Genomic DNA, 20,776 nt, shown 5'->3' with positions numbered 1-20,776 from the left:
CCTGAGCTTGTTCAGCTTCAAAGTCCATGACACATTTGGTAAAGCCTGTTCTCCAATTGGAGTGCTAGCAGGACAGTGTCTTATACTGTCAAACTGTTGGCCCACCCAACCCAGGATGGTCTACACTGCGTGGCAGTCCAGGATTTGAGACAGGCCTTACCTGGAGAGGCTGGGGATTGAACCTGTTGCCTTCTGCATGCAAAGCAGATGCTCATACCACTGAGCTACAGCTCTTCCCCATTAAAGTTTCAAAAGTAGCACAGGCCCTGGGTCCTAACTGGATAACTCTTTACTCATAGATGAAGAAGCATTAGGTAACTCCATATTTCTCGTCTCCACAGTCTCTTTCATCAATTTAAATACACATGTGACTTCAGGAAGTATCATACAAAATATTAGCTCCTCCTATGTCTGTTGCTGAAGTAAATGGTGAAACTTCAGAGGGAGTCGGTCCACAAACAATGAGTCAAAGATGACAGAGGCAGGAGGATGAAGCAAGCAGGAAGGAATAGCAGAAGCCCAAATATTACAAGCTGCCTGGCTGTTTCATGCATATAAAACTGCAATGATTAGCATCCATAGAGGGAAAATACACTCCTACCAACTTGGATCTTCTCCAGGCATATCATTTCCGGAAGAATATTCTTTGTCACTTCTCTCTCTCTGCGATTCTTATGTGCACAGGAGATGGAATAGCACAGCAGCAGGAGAGAACCATCTGAAAGGGGATTTCACAGCATTTTTGAACTTCAGGCTTTAGAATGGTAAGTGAATGGTTATACATACTGATGTTCAGGGTAATTTATTTGATGTGGAAAAGACTATTTTCTGTAAAGAGAATGGAAATGCAACTGGGAAACTAGGTTTTATTATCCAGTCTTAATATGGAAAGACAACCAATGATATTTTAATAAATACAGTGGTACCTCTAGTTACGGACTCAATCTGTTCCGGGGTGCCATTTGCACCCTGAAAAGTCCGTAACTAGAGCAGCGCTTCTAAGCGTGCGGCGCAATAGAACACTTCTGCACATGCGCAAAGCGCGCAGAACATTTCTGCATGCGCACACATGGTGAAACCTGGAAGTATACACTTCTGGGTTTGCCGCATTCACAAGCGGAAAAGATGCAACATGAATCTAACGCAACACGAGGTATGACAGCAGTTTACTGCTGTAAACTGATCCAAAAGGAAATGCCAGAATTCCTAGCATTTTAAGGTTATGTGGAAGACTATGTGGAAGACTAAGGCTATGTGGTGGTGAACTAATGACATCTCCACATTCATGTGCCTTCTGATTCATATCAAATATTTTGCAGTATGATTCTCACACCCACCCCATACTATGCTTCTTAATTGCTATCTTGGTTCAATTCCAAGAAGCACTGCCATAGTGTAGGAGGCCAGGAATGAGGATTAGGTATTTCATGTACTGCATTTGATACTACTGCCTGCCTTGGTTTACAAGTGCTTTGCTGGGTTTTACAAGCCCAAAGACTTTTGCCACACAAGAGGAGGGTTCCTTTCCATCATACAATACAATAAAAAATAAATTAAATATAAAAAAGTAAAGAGCAAAGAAAATAAAAAGTCCTCCCTTCTCACAGGTGAATCTTAACTCTTATCTCTTCCCTTTCTTCTTCCAACTTCCCAGTCTGAGATATCTTCCCTACCCTGCCTCTCACACATGGTCCTTTACCTCCATGTGTGTACAATCCCCTCAATGACCCAGAGTAGAGGACACCAAAACAAGGAAAAAAGAAGAAAAAGAAGCAGGAATATAAAAATAAATAAATAAATAAATAAATAAATAAATAAATAAATAAATAAATAAAGGCGGCTAACAGATTGGGGTTGAATCCTGACAAGACAGAAGTACTGTTTTTGGGGGACAGGGAGCGGGTGGGTGTGGGGGATTCCCTGGTCTTGAATGGGGTAACTGTGCCCCTGAAGGACCAGGTGCGCAGCCTGGGAGTCATTTTGGACTCACAGCTGTCCATGGAGGCTCAGGTTAACTCTGTGTCCAGGGCAGCTGTCTACCAGCTCCACCTGGTACGCAGGCTAAGACCCTACCTGCCCGCGAACTGTCTCGCCAGAGTGGTGCATGCTCTAGTTATCACATGCTTGGACTACTGCAACGCGCTCTACGTGGGGCTACATTTGAAGGTGACCCGGAAACTGCAATTAATCCAGAATGCGGCAGCTAGACTGGTGACTGGGAGTGGCCGCCGGGATCACATAACACCGGTTCTGAGAGATCTGCATTGGTTCCCAGTACGTTTCCGAGCACGATTCAAAGTGTTGGTGATGACCTTTAAAGCCCTAAACGGCCTCGGTCCTGTATACCTGAAGGAGCGTCTCCACCCCCATCGTTCAGCCCGGACACTGAGATCCAGCGCCGAGGGCCTTCTGACGGTTCCCTCATTGCAAGAAGTGGAACAGGGAACCAGACAGAGGGCCTTCTCGGTAGTGGCACCCACCCTGTGGAACGCCCTCCCATCAGATGTCAAAGAGATAAACAATTACCTGACATTCAGAAAACATCTTAAGGCAGCCCTGTTCAGGGAAGTTTTTAATATGTAACGCTGTACTGTTTTTAACACTTGATTGGGAGCCACCCAGAGTGGCTGGGGAAACTCAGCCGGATGGGCGGGGTATAAATAATAAATTATTATTAATATTATAAAATTTATACCCCACCCATCTTGCTGGGTTTCCCCAGCCACTCTGGGTGCCTTCAGATGTCTTCTAAAAATTTGGTAATTATTTCTCTCTTTGACATCTGGTGGGGGGACGTTCCACAGGGTGGATGCCACTACCGAGAAGGCCCTCTGCCTGGTTCCCTGTAACTTGGGTTCTCACAGCGAAGGAACCGCCAGAAGGCCCTTGGCTCTGGGCCTCAGTGTCCGGGCAGAACGATTCTTCTTAAAGAAGAAAAAGGGAAATAGGGAGAAATAAAAAGGGCTTCCAATTCTCTGTCAGTTATGTACATATAAAGGTTATTCAAAGTATTCATTCCAGAATGAAATGCAGCTGTTCCTCGTTCTGCTAGGTGATATTTTCCCAATCTCCAGATGCAGACATCTCAAGTTCATTCATTTCCCCTTTCAAACAAAAAGTATTAAAGGGCTTCGCCAATTATTATTATTATTGATAAGTGTCAAAAAGTCTTCCCCAGTCCAGCATAACAACTATACCTCCAAAAACTTCAAGAACCATTCCTCCATGTTGAAAAATAATATATCCTTCATCTTTAGTCACACAGAAGTCTCTCTGCTGTGGTCTTTTATTAAAACAGTGATCCATAGCTAAAACAGTGATCCATAGCTGGACTCTTTTTGTTTTTTTAACTCCTTCCATTTTCGCTTCTTTCATTCTTTTTTCAGGAATGTTGCCAGAGGCTTGGTAGCTTTTCCCTCTAAATTCACTCCAAATTGAGCACACAATGCTTTCTCTCTCAGCTCTTTCTCTACCAGCTCAGAATATTTCTTAATCTCTCCATCCGTGGTTTCATTGCACTCTAACATCGTAACTCCACCCCTTGATTGGTTCACTCCTCTAGGCACCTGTGTGAAGGTCCTCTCCATTTCACCATCTATTGCCTCTAGCTTTAGCGTTCCACTCTCCTGTTCTGGCAGTCCTTTATCAATATTATTCTCCAAAGGATATGTGTCTTCTTTAACCTCATCTTTTCTGGTCCATTTTCATTCACCATCTTGTCTAGTAATTGCCACATGATGCAAACAGTCCAACAGTGTTTTTGTCATACTAAGTATTCTTGGTATTATTAACAACTCACTCTCCACCTTAGGGACTTACAGTTTCCGCCTTAAAAGCTTGGGTCTCCCATCGAGGCAGGTTTTGTTTTTGTGTGTCACATATCTAAGGCCCAATGGCATCCCTGTTATGTTTGCTACAGAGAAGAGAATAAACAGCACCCACAGTATTTCATGTCTAGCTGGGAAGGCTATAAGGTCATGGGGGAAGGGGACCTTGTACTGTGCTGATATTGGCTGCACTGTTAAGCAACTTGTTTCAGCAAATGAGTGGTTCTGGAATACTAAAACTGCCATTGCATAGATGTATAACATCTATTGCATAACATATATATTTAACATTGCATAACATGTATATTTAAATTTATTGCAGATTCCTGTAGTTTGGATTGGTGCTTTCCTCCTCCTTGGCACAGCAGAAGGTGAGGCAATACTTTACACATTATGTATTTCAAGAGAACAATTTCATGATTAGACAAACTAAGCTAAAGCCTCTCCCAGTTTGCCACCAAATGGCATCAACATCCTTTTGAGTGGCAGAGAACCAAAGACTGAAACTTCCTAGAAACCCACTTTGCAATTTGTGGCATGGCAATGTGACATTTAGGGGATGCGCCACAGCTCAGTGGTAGAACGTCTGCTTTTCATGTGGAAGTTTCCAGATTCAATCCACTAAATTGCTAAAGCAGGACTGGAAAAGAGTCCCTTCCTGAAAACCTAGAGAGCCTCTGCCAGTCAGTGTAGTGAACTAGATGGACTGGAGGCAATACTTCCGAGATGTTTGACTGAAATTTAGTGACAACCAGGCTCTTTTGTTACAGTTCTGTGTGGACAACCTTTATTCCAGGATAGTAAACATATGGAGGAAGAATAGGCTTTTATTGTCAACCTCTACACATTTATTAGGCTTCTGCATAGAACCTATGCATGTACACATTTACAGCATCCAACCAGAGACATCCTTAAAATGATCTGTGGACACACATTTAAACATATGCATTCTTACAAGAGCAATGGGTCAAATGCAGACTATACTTAAGTAATGTCTAGCCTATCCCATTGATTTTAATGGGAATTAAGATATGGTTAACTTCTTTATAATTTATTTTAATTCAACAGTTTCTTTATTGCTTAATTACAATTGTCTTTAAGTGGCGCACAAGAAACTTAGTGCATAAAACTGTTGATTATGATTGGTTTTGGTTAATAAAAGAAGAATTTCCTGAATCCCTGTCTGGTAAGAGAGCTACAGCAGAGATTTAAAATCACAAAACTTCCAGCACAGTAAAGCATGGGAATGCAGGCAGCTAGACTTTTAAAATATCCCTTTTAAAGTTATTTACAAGGTTCCCCCTGTATTCCCCTTTAGCACAGAAAAGACCATGCAGATTGGAAAGTTTAAAAAAGTTTTTTACTTACAAACACTTTCAAAGGTCAGATTCATGTGCTTTTCGATACAGCAACAAGAGAAGAGAGGCAGTAAAGCTTAGCTTCAAAACTGGTGCCAAAATGGTTCTAAACATGTGGTCTGGGCTTGGAGTGATTAGCCCAAATGTCTTCTCTGGTCAGATTCACATGGTGGAAGGGAGTGAATAAAGAAACCTGACTTCCTTCGTTCTGAGTTAAGCGGGTGCGACCTAGTTAAGTCTAACAGAAATAGTTTGATCTATGGTCTTAACCCCTTCATGCATTAACTAGAGCTAAGCATGTTGGATATATGAGACTAATTTATACCACTAAAACTTAGGCAGTAGTCCTAACCACATTTACCTGTAAGTGTAGATCAATCTCACTATAATAATATGAGACATTTGTAATATGTGATGCTATAGGTGATACAATGTCTGGTGAATGCCATGTACTTAACAATTTACCTTGCATGCTTTCTAGCCAATGAAGTCTGCTATAAAGATCTAGGTTGCTTTTCTGATAAGCCCCCTTGGTCAGGAATACCTGGGAGAAAGCTGTTTGGCTTACCAGCATCTCCTGAAAGCATGAATATATCTTTTTTGCTTTTCACTAGAGAGACTGGGAATCTTTCACAGGTGAGACAACCTTTTTTAATTGTTTATTTAAGAACTGTTGGCAATATCTGTGTATGCCTGTATGTGTTAGGCTTGATCCTGTCTAATCAGACAATGGCATTCGCTAAGACAGAGGTTCTCAGCTTCCTTTTCTCACCATTTGTATAACAGTAACCATCTGACAGGGTTGCCATGCCTGTGAATGACAGAAACTATGAAGCTCTTTCCACATTGAAAATGGTATCTCAGGCATAGGCAAACTCGGCCCTCCAGATGTTTTGGGACTACAATTCCCATCCTCACTGACCACTGGTCCTGTTAGCTAGGGATTATGGGAGTTGTAGTCCCAAAACATCTGGAGGGCTGAGTTTGCCTATGCCTGTGGCATATAATTGCTAATGAGGGATGGGAGAGAAGTCAATTCAGTTCTCATTTGAAAGCTAACTCACCTGTCACGCTTTCCAAAACAAATCACAAACTGAAATGCAGCCGTGCTTTGAAATTCACACTCCTCTGAATTTTGCAATGCAGTTCTCTAGCCAAGAATGTGCACAAAAGTGCATCTACTCATGTAAAGTGCACACATAATTGCATATATTACTGAAAATAACATAGAAAATGCATCATAACAGAAGAAAATGCTTTGGAAAAATGTGTACTTTGGGCAAATTGCATACAAAAATGTGCCTATTGGGAGAAATTGGCAGTAAAATGCTGAAGAAGTTTCATGATAACTTTTTTATATTAAAAAAATAGCTTGCAAATGTGGAGAGCTGAAGATTGGGAAAATGAGAAACTGAGAGAAACTGATACAGACATATTCACTCATCCTGATGGATAACTAATTCATTACAGTGGTAGCTTGGGTTAAGAACTTAATTCATTCTGGAGGTCCGTACCACTTTAGCTAATGGGGCCTCCCACTCCTGCTGCGCTACCGCCGCACGATTTCTGTTCTCATCCTGAAGCAAAGTTCTTAACCCGAGGTACTATTTCTGGGTTAGTGGAGTCTGTAACCTGAAGCGTATGTAACCTGAAGCGTCTGTAACCCAAGGTACCACTGTATAGGATTTGAGATATATACGCTTGTAAAGCAGGCTAGAGATGAGCTAGCATTGAAATCTGTATTGCCAAGGAGCATATGAGTCACTTGAGGATTTGGAAAACCTCAGATTCTAGGATCTTTTCACAAGACATTAGTGCCAACAGTTGAAAAATCAGGCACAATTCTAGCCAGTAGAACTTTATGAGGATGTTGGTACCTGAGAATAAGTGAGAAAACATTCTTTGCTTTGACGATCCTTAAAATAAATTAAATCTATATTTTTAATTCCCAACAGAAACTGTTATACACCGAAAAATCAACTGTTCAAAATTCTTATTTCTCTCCATTGAGGAAAACTCGCTTTGTTATCCATGGATTTACCAGTACTGGAAAATATGGCTGGGTTGTGGAGATGTGCTTGGTATGAGATTTATCTTGACTAGTTTCCTTGTTCAGTTACAGAATCTAGGACATGGGGAACAGGTGAACATTACGCAAACACACAGGCTCACAATAATAACAGTGGGAATCAGTAGGTCATTTTGCCTTCTTCAAACTCGGGGGATGCATTGGTTTGCAAGAGTCTTTGGTGTCTTGCTCTAAAATCTCACCTTACTGTACAGTTGCTGTCTACTTGTTGTGCACTGTGACCTGGATTGTGTAGGCTAAACTGTGGAAGGTGGGCAGAAGGCTAGCCCTGCTTCTGGGTATGAGATTGGACTACCTAGTTTTTGGATCCTTTGAAACTGGTGATCAAGTATAATTTGAAAGAACTTCCAGTGTTTCTGATTGCATTAGCAACCTCTAACATATTACTTTTTCTGAAACATACATGTGATGCAGCTGCTGGTGAAGGTGGAGAACATAAACTGCATTGCTGTAGATTGGGAAGATGGTGCCAAATGCACCTACTTCACAGCCGCAAGCAACATTCGTGTTTTAGGGGCTGTAACAGCTTATCTTATCAACACTTTAGCGGTAAGTATGATGTTACATTTCAGAGCCAGATACTATATCCTACCAAATCAGCTCTTTTAAAAAAATATATTTTATGTTTTTCTCTATAGGTATAGAAAATAAAAATGCTAATAATAATAATAATAATAATAATAATAATAATAATAATAATAAATTTTATTTATATCCCGCCCTTCCTTGCTGAAGCTGGGCTCAGGGCGGCTAACAACACTAAAACAGTGCAACATTATAAAAACATTATAAAAATTAATTAAAATCAAAACTGATGGCAACCATAATCTAAAGTTTTGTAAAGATTGCCAAGGAGGGAGTCAGGCTGCGCCCTGACCAAAGGCCTGATGGAACAGCTCTGTCTTGCAGGCCCTGCGGAAAGATGTCAAGTCCTGCAGGGCCCTTGTCTCTTGTGACAGAGCGTTCCACCAGGTTGGAGCCGCAGCTGAAAAAGCCCTGGCTCTAGTTGAGGCCAGCCTAACCTCTCTGTGGCCTGGGACCTTCAAGATGTTTTTATTTGAAGACCGTAAGTTCCTCTGTGGGGCATACCAGGAGAGGCGGTCCCATAGGTACGAGGGTCCTAGGCCGTATAGGGCTTTGAAGGTTAAAACCAGCACCTTAAACCTGATCCTGTACTCCACCGGGAGCTAGTGCAGCTGGTATAGCACCGGATGAATGTGATCTCGCAGCGAAGACCCCGTAAGGAGTCTCGCTGCGGCATTCTGCACCCGCTGGAGTTTCTGGGTCAGTCTCAAGGGCAGCCCCACATAGAGCGAGTTACAATAATCCAGTCTGGAGGTGACCGTCGCGTGGATCACAGTGGCTAGGTCAGGGCGAGAGAGGTAAGGAGCCAACTGCTTAGCTTGGCGGAGATGAAAAAATGCCGCCTTTGTTATAGCTGCAATCTGCGCCTCCATGGAGAGGGAGGTATATAATAGAAACATTATACATGCAAGAAGATTCTAAGCAGACAGCAGACCCAAGTATATTCAAATAAAATCCCAAACCTATTTTATTATAGTAACACCAACTTCCCCATATGAATTCAGCCAGGTCAAATGCAGGTGCACCTCATCTTACGTAAGAGTTCAGTTCCAGGGATTATGCATAGATGTGGAAATTGCATCTTGCCAAACCCTTAGATCCACCCCACAACTAGTCAGCCTGCCTTCTATAATGGGGGAGGGAAAGAGAGGACCCTCAGCATTCCCACAGCCAGTGCGCTAAGTGGGCATTGCCCCACAAGCAAGGCTAAGAGCTTCAGAGCTCTTTTCACACAAGGACCGCTTGGAGTTACCCACTGTGAAAAGTGCTTTGAAGCTCTTGGCCTTGTCTCTTGGGGAAGGCCTGCTCACTGTGCTGACTCTAGAAGTGTTAGGCATACTTTTGCAAGATCTTGCAGGAAGTCGAATTGTTCCATGGAGTCTCAAGAGAACAACCCTACCAGTCCACCTTCAACTGTGTATAGCCGAAATTGTGCAAGTCAAATGTACTTTGTATGTAGTGTCCTAGATTTCATTCCGTTCCCACTTTATACCCTTTTATGTAATTTTTGCATTCATTTTTTCACATTCTGCTTTTATTGCATTGCTAACAAGTTGCACATACTGTACAGTTTTATTCATCTTTTGAAGCAAGGGCGGTATATCTCGTTTCACTGCTTGAGGAAAAACAGGAAGTGCCCCCCCTTGCTTCTGCAGCCCCCGCCGAAGAATCCTTAACTTATCCAGTTCACTCAATGCAGCCAGTGTGAATATAAGCCCTGAGTCCATGTCAATTGCATTACAGAGCTTGTGCAAAACTCTCTGCTGCATAATGTAAGAATGTCTCCTTTACTAATCATTTGAGCTTATATATTCCCCACCCGCATTCTTGAATCACTAGGAAGTGTATCACTATTGTCCATCCGAGATCCACCTCATTGGTCATAGTCTTGGTGCTCACACTGCTGGAGAAGTAGGAAGACGACTTCGAGGCATTGGCAGACAATTTTCAGGCATTGGCAGAATAACTGGTATGAATTCCTATGAAACTGCATTTTAATCTGTGTTGTGTATACACCATACATTTAAAGCACATTTCCCCCAAAGAATCCTAGGAACTGTATTTTAATCCCACAGAGCTACAGTTCCAAGCACCCATAGCAAACTACAAATCCCAGGATTCTGTTTGGGGGACAAGAGATGTGCTTTAAATGGATGGTGTGAATGCCACATGAGAAAGCTTGATTGGTGAAAGATATTCAGTGGGAAAATGTGGGATCTCATCTGATTGATAAAGGCAAACCAGATGCTTACTGTTATGTAGTGAAGTTTCACCCTGGGCCAGCAGGGGGATACTGTATATAGTTTTCACTCAGGTCTGTAGATAGTTTTCCCTCAGGTCCGCGTCAGTTATTTTAGGCGGGAACTCTGGGCTGTTGTTGTTACAATGTTGACAGCCGGCTGCCTATAAAAGCAGGCCGGCTGAGCTGTTTGCAGTCAGTTCTATTCCAGCTTACGAAATAAAGAGCTACTTGGAGAAATCGCTGTGTTGTCTGCTATGTCAACCCACAACTTAACACTTACCAAGCTCGTTCAGCTGCAACATTACTAGGAAATGCTGGAAGTATAAGGACCATTGATAAAAATGCACAGTAACACAACTGCAAGGCAAAGCTTTATATCATATCAGTATAGCTGACTGAAAAAGATGTCATACATTCTGCATTTCATCTTTCTCACCACATTCCAGCCATGCAGAAGATTGACAAAAGAAGGTGGGAGTGAAAAGAAAGGAGCTAGCAACAGGGAGTAGATGTGCTTTATCCTGATTTTTAGGACAAAAGATACTGGGTGGGCAAGGAGGTTTCTATAGTTTCATGTGATAGCAAACCATCATTTTGAGCCTTATTTACTGTGTCAGCATAAAGGCCTGGTGTAGATTTTACTGTTGAAGAAATTTAAAAGAGGTTCCTAGACCGGAGGTAGCACTTCCAGAAACCCAAAGAAAAGGGTGCAGGCTGCATGTAAAAATATAGGCCTTCATTGAAATAAAAATGTTCACAGGGACAGCCCAAAAAATAAAGAGGCTATAAAGTGACATACAGGAGCATGAACTCTTATACACTTCTATGCTAGCCTGTGATTACAAACAACCAATCAAAGGATTAGAACAACTTTCCCATAGCAATTACAATCCATAGTCATCATTTGAAATCAATCAGAGATCCTTAGCTAACCTACCCCAACCTTCTCATTATAATAATATGTCATTAAACACTGCAATCCTTCAATAACTAATTTAATTAATTTTCCATTAATTAAACTATTCCTTACCTTTCTACAAACAACTGTTATTAATAATTTATTATTAATATATCCTTTCTCTATGTTAACTTAAAATTAAATGATACTGTTCCACCTAGCTAGTCTCCTTTCATGTATTCTCAATTTCTATCCTTTCATATTCGACTACAGAATTTTCTTAATCTCCACTTAAAACAATCTGGTTTTTTTTTCCTACTAGGAGGAGTTGGTGAGGGTTCATATATGGATTGCTGAAGAGCACTGCTAATATGTCCGCTCACCTTTTCCAGTGGGTGGGGTTGCAGCCAGGCATCCAGGCTGCTGCAGTGATCTGGCAGGGGGCAGAGACTGACACCCCCTTCGTGCCATCCCAACCACGTCATGGGCACTGGGTGGGGCCACACCCAGGGGTGGCCCTGCTGTCCAATCAGCACTGGTAGGGGCGTGGCCGTGGGAAACATAAACCACAGTGCAGCCAGGGGCCTCTCCTCTCTCGCCCTTTGCCGAATCTCCCTACCCACCCTCTTTTTTATGCTTTGCAATGACACAACCCTGCTATGGACAAATGTTGTCTGCAATACTGTTGGGATTGGGTAGGATTTTTTTCCACTTGGCAAATTGGCACCAGCCATTTGGTTTTCGCCTACCTTGTAGCAATCGTCACAACTTTGTGACCTTAGGCATTGGGTAAGCCTTTGTTTGGATGGAGGGGGAGGTTGTAGCCTCCACCTGCCCCTCCTCATTAAGGGTATCCGGGGTGTGTGGATTCTTTCCGATGCCTGGACGTGGGCTAGGGCCATGCCATGACCCCAATGGGGACCCCTCAGGATGTCCATATTTGATGTAAGTCATAGGGCTCCCCCTATTGATGGTTTACCCTTAGATGGACTCACTGCAGATGGGCAGGAGTAGAGATATAGTCTGGCTATACCCAATGCCTAAGCCAAACCACTCACATCTGTAACCAATAAAGTTGTGGCCTATTTGAACCCATAAACCTAAATACTTATGTCCATGTGTTTATTAACCACTAGGGAAGTGTGGGTCACGGAGCCTTGGCACACAGCAAATATGGAGCTTTAACAAACCAAATAGAGTCCTAACACAGAGATAAAGGGAGATAGAAAAATCTCCTTCATTACCATTCCTAATCAGGATGCAGAAGTGTCTCCCAAACTTGGGATCTCAAATGTTGTTGGACTACAACCTCCATTAGCTCCAAGCAGCAAGGCTAATGGTCAGGGATTTAGGTGGTTGTATTCTTGGACCCAGAAAAAAACAAAACAGGTTTGCTAATTCCTAACTGTATTATTTTATGTTTATTTAGGCTTGGATCCAGCTGGGATAGGTTTTGAAGGTTTCCCTGATATGGTCAGGCTGGATCCTTCTGATGCTCAATTTGTGGATGTCATACATACCAATGCTGGAAAGTTTCCCACGATAGGTAACTGCCAAACACACATGAATTTTGTGCTGAAAGTTGAAGCATGGACCAAACCATTTATTGCTCTATGAATCTGTTTCAGGATTTGGTATGTTCAATGCCACTGGTGATCTTGACTTTTACCCCAATGGTGGAAGGGTTATGCCGGGATGTGATGATAAGAATACAACACTAGTTGAAACTGACCTTGAAGGCTTAGATACAGGTAAGCCTGTCTGCATTGTTTATAGCAGTGGGCATAGTTCAAGTTTTGAAAGTGTGCTGGGGACACCAGTCACAAATATGGCTGCTATGGGGAGAGTGCCATATCATAAAATTAGAGAGACAACCACCCTGACAACTTTATGTTTACCTTGGGAAGTCAGCTGTGTCCTACTGGTTCTAACTGTGGAGAACACATAATAATGATTACACACAGAGGTAACAGCAACACCAGGAAGGTGGTCACATCACACACATTCTGATCTCACAGAAATTGCTTAGAAAGTACTTGCACATTTTGCACCATAACTTTTTTTCTAGGAGGGCTAGAGATTTGAAAGAAAGAAAGAAAGAAAGAAAGAAAGAAAGAAAGAAAGAAAGGTCAGAGTCCAAGGCAAAGGAACCAATGAAGGTGTTTGTGGGTACCATCTGCCCTGGTGAGCCCTGATTTTAGCAGATACATGCAGAGTCTGCTTATATAGCAAGCTTAAACCAGAAAGGGGGCAACTTGCTCCATTCCATGTGTGGCTTCTAATGTATATTTGTAATTTACTTTACTTGTGCTTTCTCTGCCATATTCTGTGGTTTATAGGAAACAACTCTGTATCCTGAGCTCTAGGGTGGTGCTGTAGCATGCAAAATATGCTATTCTTACATAGAGCCTTGAATTTAGTAGACAAAATTTGATAGATAGAGCACAAAGACCATCCACCACATTTAAATGTTACATCCATATTTGTCCTGAATTGCATAATTTGTTGTTTGTTGTACCATGAGTGATGGGGTTGTAAAGCTCTTCACTGAGGCTTGCAACTTTTCTTTTTTCTTTTTGGCAGAAATGGAGGGTGTTGGAAACTGTCACCACTCAAGAAGCCATGAGTACTATAGGTACAGCATTCTCTTTCCTGGAGGATTTGTTGCTTACCCATGTGAATCATATGAATCCTTCCAAGAGGTAAGCATGGTGGTCTAGTTTGATTAGATTATATCAGAATAGCAGGGCCAATATCAGACTTGGCAAGGGACATAGTGCCAGTGAGGGGCCCTCCACCCCCACTCTGCAACTAGGGCAGGCCCAAGCATGTCCTACAGATCTATGAAACCAATAAATATTCTGCATCTAAATTTTATTCCATAGAAGAATTGCATTTTCAAAGCTTTACTACTAGCAGAACTCAAGTTTCAAATGTTAATCTTACAAAACTTCTATCTCACACAGAGCCCAGTATGAGACTTGAGAACATATTTTACTAAAATGTAGCTTTTCCAGTTAGGAATACAAAACACTCTGTCTCTCTTTCTCCTTCCTGCTACATGCTGAGCCAACGCCTAGAGAGAGAGACTACACATAGTTTTTGCACACACGAGCAATTTTATTAGCATATATAAACATTTGAAATAGTATCCAAACCTTGTGATTCAGTCACAACCTCAAGCTGCCTCACCTTGAGTGGAAAAAACACCAGTTCCATGGAAAAATACTGGCCATGTGTTTAAACATTCTTTACAGTAACTTGAATACAATGCATTTAAAATATCCAACATTTTATGTAATATTAAACATAAACTTGCACAGACTCCATATCCATCAAGGGTTAGACACAAAGACTTTCAGAGCAGAATGTGAGTGTCAGGCAGCCTTGAATACCAACATCTCTCACAGTAGAAATGAAGGGCAATTCAACTACCACATCCTATCAGTGCAAGGATTTCTGCTTGTGCAACAGGACTTCCCTCTCCCCCTCAGATCTGCCCTGGAGAGTTGGGGGAACCATTAGAACAGATTTAGGGAGTGTGCAGATGGAGGAGAGGGGAGAATGATCCATTGTGTAAGCAGAAACCTTGTGTTGATGGAACAAGAAAGTTAGAAGTATGTTGGTTACAATCCCATGAATCAGCTGCACTCCAAACCTTGTTTACCAGGGATTAAGTTCCATTGACTTCAACCAGACTTGCTTTTGAATACTCAGGGTTAGGATTGCAGGTATTGAGTACTCCAGGTTAGTATGGGGAAAATTGCAGAACAAAAATAATAATTCATACCCCTCATAGTTTGAGACAATGAGGCGGAACAGCAACAAAGATACTTGAACTGACACCATAACAAATGTTTGAATGGAAAAAAGCAAATGCTCTCTTGACCAATGCATTATTTTCTCCTAGGGAAATTGCTTTCCATGCCCCAGAGAAGGCTGTCCAATGATGGGCCACTATGCTGATCGGTTCCATAATAAACTGAGGAATAACAACCCAAAGTACTTTTTAGATACAGCACCTAAGAAGCCATTTACCAGTAAGTGCACAAATTAAAGTCAGTTCAGTACAGATACACATGGGTGTCATTCCCGTGAAATCTGTTGATATACAATACTCTTTTCAGCAGTCCATGTAGTGATCACAGTTTTGGGAATCAAAACAGGACACATAGCTGTGACTTCCCCATTGTTTTCCATGCAGAGAAATGAACACGTTTTCAACTGGAATCATTTCCAAGTGCCAACAGTGCAGGGAGGATTGTTGTGGATTTTCTTATCCCAGGTGACCTTGTACAAGCCCCAAGAATGTGTTTGAAGTTGCAAGGAACAGATTACAAAGTTCCTGGTCAATTTTCTCTCTCTCCAAGTGTGAAACCTTCGATAGGAAACATAGAAAGCTGCTTTATGCTGAGTCAGACCATTGGTCCATCTAACTCAGTTCAGTCTTCACTAACTAGCTGTTGCTCTTCAGGGTTTCAGACAGAAATCCTACCTGGAGATGCCATGGATAGAACCTGGGACCTCCTGCATGCAAAGCACATGTTCTGTCACTGAGCTACAGCATTTCAATGTGTGAAATGATTAAATATCACATATCAACAAGCACAGGAAGCAATCACATATGCATGGATAATATTCACACACCTTCATGCTGCAATCCTAATTATGCATAACCAGGAAGCATATCTCTCTGACCTCATTGAGATTCATTTCTTAAACATAAAATTCCCATTCCTAATTAGGATTGTCTAATTGGGCAATGTTGATGATCGAGGTACAAATACATGCTGTTTTTCATGGGCAAAATACACGGGGAAAGGCAATGAAATACTTCACACATTTGGGCACTGCACATTTTTCTTTTTTCCCTTTCTTTTTGCTAGTTTTATAATTCAAGGGGGGGGATAACTGGGCCAAATATAGCACTAGCTTCTTAACAATTAAAGAAATTAAGCTCTTCCCACACTGCAGTGGATTTTAAATCATACACCTTTAAATTTATTTTAATAATCTAAGCTTCAAACCAACACAGCAACAGTGGCCTGGATCCAAATTTCAAATAATGAAAGTCTTGTTCAACTCACCTCTTCCCAAATTTCTTAAATTAAAGGCTATTAAAGTAACCACGGTTGCTTTTTCATTTGCCTCAGGCATGAATGCTAAATGCATAGAATTCTTCCTCTCTATTTGCAGTTCTTGCTCTTCCTACTTTCATATCTTGATTCATTATATATTTATTGTGTAGGCTGGCTATATAATATATCGGTCAAGCTATCTGGAATGACAGGCGTGAAGGGAGAAATGGACATAGCTTTCCAAATGAAAGATGGAAAGACAAAAGAATACCAAATTGGGAGGTATGTTTTATGATATAGTGAAATAGCAGGTTTTGCAGTTTTGCTCATACATGATTCAATTAATCATCGTTAAACATGTTTATAAGTTGTGTGCAGATATTTCACAAGTCAGCTGTTCTGTTTATATGCTGTGATGTTAATGTACACATAGTTTCGGTTGCCTGTCACCAGGGCTGTCTTAAGCATATGTGGCGCCGGGGTGCAAAGATCCGCCCAGTGCCCCTCCCCAGGTTGCCCAGTCCCAGGCGCGCAGGAGGGCAGAGCCGGCTGGCCGCCTCAGCATCTCACTGGCTCAGTTGTCCCTGAACTCGTGGTTCAGAGCCGCCCGCAGCAGAAGAGTCCGCCGCGGTGCTCTGACCAACGGGCGGGCTCTTCCCCAGATTCTACTCTTGGGCCCCAGACTCTCGGCCTGGCACCCCTGAGAGCTCAGCGCTCGGGTGCCCCACACCCCTACTGCCTATGGGTAAGACGGCCCTGCCTGTCACAGTTAAATAATTGCAGTTATGACAGTCCACAGCCTGCTGGTGCTCTGAGGAATGTATAGGGCTGCTATGGACACCAACAATTTTTAACCTTAAATATGGAACCTACTTTTACTCTTTTGACTGTGTCTCTCTCTTTCTCTGTATGTGTCTTTTGCCACCCCTGCTTCTCTTAAAAGAAATCCTAAACAAAAACAGAAAGTTATCAGATTAGAGAGGAAGCTGTTTCAATTTAAACTTATCATATGATGCCTAAATAACACAAACAACTAAAACAATTAAATGATCAACCAGTCCTTACAATAGAGAACGGACAGCACTGTAAAAGTTCAGAGCAGATTTTATAACACCTTGATGCCCTCTTTTAGAAGTTGGTATGTAATAATAATGTGCAACAATGTCATGGATTTATTGGGTGATCTTTAACAAGTCAGGCTTTCAGCCTCACCTGCTCATCCATCTTGAAATATATGTACGTGAGTGACACGAAATGTGAATGAGCAACAATAATTCCGCAGATTACCTGACTATTAAATTGACAATTGCAAAGCACAACTGTTATATTGATGCTCTCTAATGACTTTCATTGCTTGCCCATTTTTAGTGGCAGCCTTAACCAAGGGCAAACCTACTCAAAGCTCATCAGTGTCGAAATTAATCCTGTAAAAGCTTCAAGAGTTGAATTTATTTGGCATAAGAAGATCTTCACTTCATTCTGGGCTAAACTGGGAGCTGAAAGAGTGCGCCTAGTCCGTGGAAAGGATGGGTATGAGTAAGTATGGCTATTCTGAATGTTTTGATTTCATGATTTATACCATCAGGGGCAGGAGGTGTCGTAATCTGGGCAGCCCAGGACCTCCATGCAAATTGCCCTGGCTTGTGCCCTAGAGAGGTGACTTTGGTGCTGCGAATGCAGCAAAAACAATGCAGGAGGCAGAAATTACAAGTTACCAGTCCCTGCAGTCACAGCATCCACTGAGATTCTTCAGTAGTCAAGGCCAGAGCTCCCCATTCCTGCTTTAAAGACTACTTGGATGATTAACAATTCTGTTGGAACAAACCACAACTTTCCAGTTGAGAAAATCATGTACATTCCTTAACTTACCAGTCTTATGCTCACACTTGGCTATCTCTGCTTCTTTTCAACATTCAGCGAAATATATTGAGGAGGGGCAAACTTACTGGAAGTGAGAGATTTATTGACATGGTGGTTTCTGCCTTTTCTCTCCCAGATCTTTCTTTTGTGGCAGTGGGACAGCAACACATGGAGTTCCTCAAATACTTACACCTTGCTGAGCATTAAAAGGAAGCAGATTATGTATATGTAAACTACAAGAACATAGAACTGCTTTTTTCACTTGGCCACTGAAAGAGCTTCAAGGTTTGAAACATAGTTGTGCTTCTTTCTTAGTCTGCTCTGTGCAAAATCATGGTTTGTTTTTAAAACAAGAAGTCATTGTTATAATTTCTATCTGCTTTCTAAATACATGAAAATACTGTAGACATAAAAAATGGATGTTTTGATGTATGCTGGGAGTTCATTCCAGATCCAGAATTGAATTGATTGAGTTGATATGTCCAAATGGTGTGTGCGTGTGTGTATTTATATGTGTATGTTTAATAGGAATCTGTTGCTCACATTTCTACAGAGACATCCTATCTCACATTTTGAGCATCAAGTAGCACAGCATGATATGTACATAATAATAGCTGTTCCAGACTATATTGAACCCTCATGCAAAATATTGTATTTAGTGCTTCGTAGAGATGGTATATTATTGTCTGTTACAATAGCTGTGTGCCTTTTAGCTGAAGATCAGGGGTATGTATGCATTTTTTCTCAGACTAATTAATGAATGGCTGTAAAAAAAAAACCACAATAAAGAAATTGCAACAACTGAGTAAAAATGTTGCTTGCTTTCTTATTTTAGTACCCGTGATAGAATCCCAAACTCTCTCTACAAAAGTCTATAAATGGTGAGAGAATTCCATCTGTCTGTCTGTCTGTCTGTCTGTCTGTCTGTCTGTCTGTCTGTCTGTCTGTCTATCTATCTATCTATCTATCTATCTATCTATCTATCTATCTGCTTCCTTTATCCAGTAAATTTATAAACTAATTCCTCATAAAGAAAGAAATTGGTGTACATATCTGATTACACATGACTAAAACACATGAGTCAGTTATTCTTTTTATCATTTTTTGCCTGATTATTTCCATACACACTACCCACACATGTGCCCACGGGAGAACACTTTGGTGCTGCAGATGCAGTGTTTGACTTCACCCCCAGAGGTGCACTTCATTATCTCTCAAGACAGATGGATGCCAACAACAAAATCTTCAACACAACACAATAACTACAGTCCTGCCATATTTGAGTTTCAACTCCTTCCTTCCAACATGGTTCTTTGAAGACTTGTTCCATAAACTGAAGGTCCTGTGGGACCTCTAGATTAAGTAACTTGGAGGGCACTGTAGCTTAAAATATGTTCATTAATTTCACCCTCTTTATTCTAGTACTTTAGCAACTTGGAAACATGTCAGGTATATTAGGCCACATCTTCAGAGTTACCTGCTCACTCTGCAGGTTACAGTATGAACTGTTGACCTAAAACTCCTACAAGTGGGTGGGTGAGGGTTTCAGGTTTTTTTTTTAAAGAGAGAGAAGCAGATAAGCTGCTTTTGTACATAGCAGAAGTCCAATACACGTTAATGGTTTACTTGCTTCCATCATCTGACAACAGCTGACATATGAACATATATTTCGTATATATTAAATGATACCCTGTGCACATAAGTTCAGATATTTTGCAGCAGGTGAGTTTTGTCTCTTCAACACATACAAAAGCCCAGCGATCAATGACTTGCAGTTGTTCCAAACCATTTAGCCCCCATCACATTGTATCATTGTGTAAGTCATGGGGCAGAGCACTGTGGGCAGAGCATATGCTACAAATAATCAATGCTAAAAATCATGGGGGGCTTCAGAGGGTGAGCTCAGTCTGTCAAAATGCAAAGTCCCCTATTACCTTTACAGATTTTGATTTGCTCCTCATCAGGAAAAACAAAACAAAACAAGCTGTAGCAACATTTATGAACATACGGTTCTTTCTGTTCCTTGAAGACAGAGCCATTATCCTCCATGAATTTGTCCAATCCTTTTTTAAAGCCATCCAGGTGGGAGTGTTTTTGGAAGATGCTGAAGACTTCTGTTTTTCAGTTGGCTTTCCAGGTATTATGTGTATTAATTAGGTGGCAGTCTGGTTGAATTATGTTTTTATACACACACACACAAAAAAAAACAAACAAACAAAATGTTGCTGAGTTGTGGTTTTCAGATTTGTGTTCTTTTTATGTGTCATTGTTTTGAACCATAAGTTGTTTTTGATGGACGTTTGACCAGAAAAGCAGTCTTAAAATATTTGCAATAATCTTAGCAAGAACAAAAGTATATTTTGAGAAAATAAGGTGAAGGTCCTTCCATACTTGCTAAGCAACAGGTGGAATAAGTCCCTGAATCCAAATCAAAAACAGCCGGCTGGTTTTAATGGAACTTTTCTTATATAATTTGGCAGCTTCATATTTGTGTGCACAGGTGGTGTCCTTTTATTCCTTCACACATCTAGTGACTGGAGCTACCAAAGCCTGCAATAAAATGCAATTCTAGGAATACTGCTTCTGGCTATAAGACCACAGGTGAAATGGAATCCCCTGAAAAAGAGGAAGGGTATATGTACCACCTTATCCCAAGCATATCAGTGGGGTGTGAGAATACATGTTTATTGTGTAGTGCCTCTGTACAGGATATTAATTTGCTGTCATCAAATCACAATTTTGCCTGATCTTATCCATGTTTACTCAGTTGAACTTAATAGAACTGATGTCTAGATAAACATGCAATAGGAGTGTATTCTTACAGCACAATCCAACACAT

General features: G+C 41.3%; 1 protein-coding gene and 1 long non-coding RNA gene across 2 annotated transcripts; one reads left to right on the top strand and one right to left on the bottom strand.

Annotated features, from left to right (window-relative positions):
• The first annotated feature begins 382 nt into the window (after positions 1 to 382).
• Positions 383 to 18,749, top strand: LOC309342828 (pancreatic lipase-related protein 2-like). Its single transcript, XM_081863742.1, has 13 exons — positions 383 to 764; positions 4,150 to 4,198; positions 5,667 to 5,821; positions 7,141 to 7,266; positions 7,689 to 7,823; positions 9,699 to 9,828; positions 12,429 to 12,545; positions 12,628 to 12,750; positions 13,583 to 13,701; positions 14,910 to 15,039; positions 16,248 to 16,359; positions 17,446 to 17,613; positions 18,074 to 18,749. The coding sequence occupies exons 1-13, from the start codon at positions 762 to 764 to the stop codon at positions 18,135 to 18,137; spliced, it is 1,431 nt and encodes a 476-aa protein (XP_081719868.1). The 5' UTR covers positions 383 to 761; the 3' UTR covers positions 18,138 to 18,749.
• LOC309342868 lies at positions 15,047 to 17,430 on the bottom strand. Its single transcript, XR_014157026.1, has 3 exons — positions 17,094 to 17,430; positions 16,951 to 17,025; positions 15,047 to 15,377 (listed from the first exon to the last, which is right to left on the bottom strand). It is a non-coding gene; the product is annotated as an uncharacterized lncRNA (long non-coding RNA).
• Positions 18,750 to 20,776: the final 2,027 nt, after the last annotated feature.

The sequence above is a fragment of the Podarcis erhardii genome (genome assembly GCF_964252035.2).
Source record: "Podarcis erhardii genome assembly, chromosome: 5".
NCBI lineage: Eukaryota > Metazoa > Chordata > Lepidosauria > Squamata > Lacertidae > Podarcis > Podarcis erhardii.
This window is presented reverse-complemented; position numbering and strand designations above follow the sequence as displayed.

Bases quoted from the DNA above. Each gene is read 5' to 3' on its own strand.
- LOC309342828 (XM_081863742.1), top strand. The intron at 12,546-12,627 runs GTAACTGCCAAA...AATCTGTTTCAG, and splicing joins TGGAAAGTTTCCCACGATAG to GATTTGGTATGTTCAATGCC. The intron at 17,614-18,073 runs GTAAGTATGGCT...TTTCTCTCCCAG, and splicing joins CGTGGAAAGGATGGGTATGA to ATCTTTCTTTTGTGGCAGTG.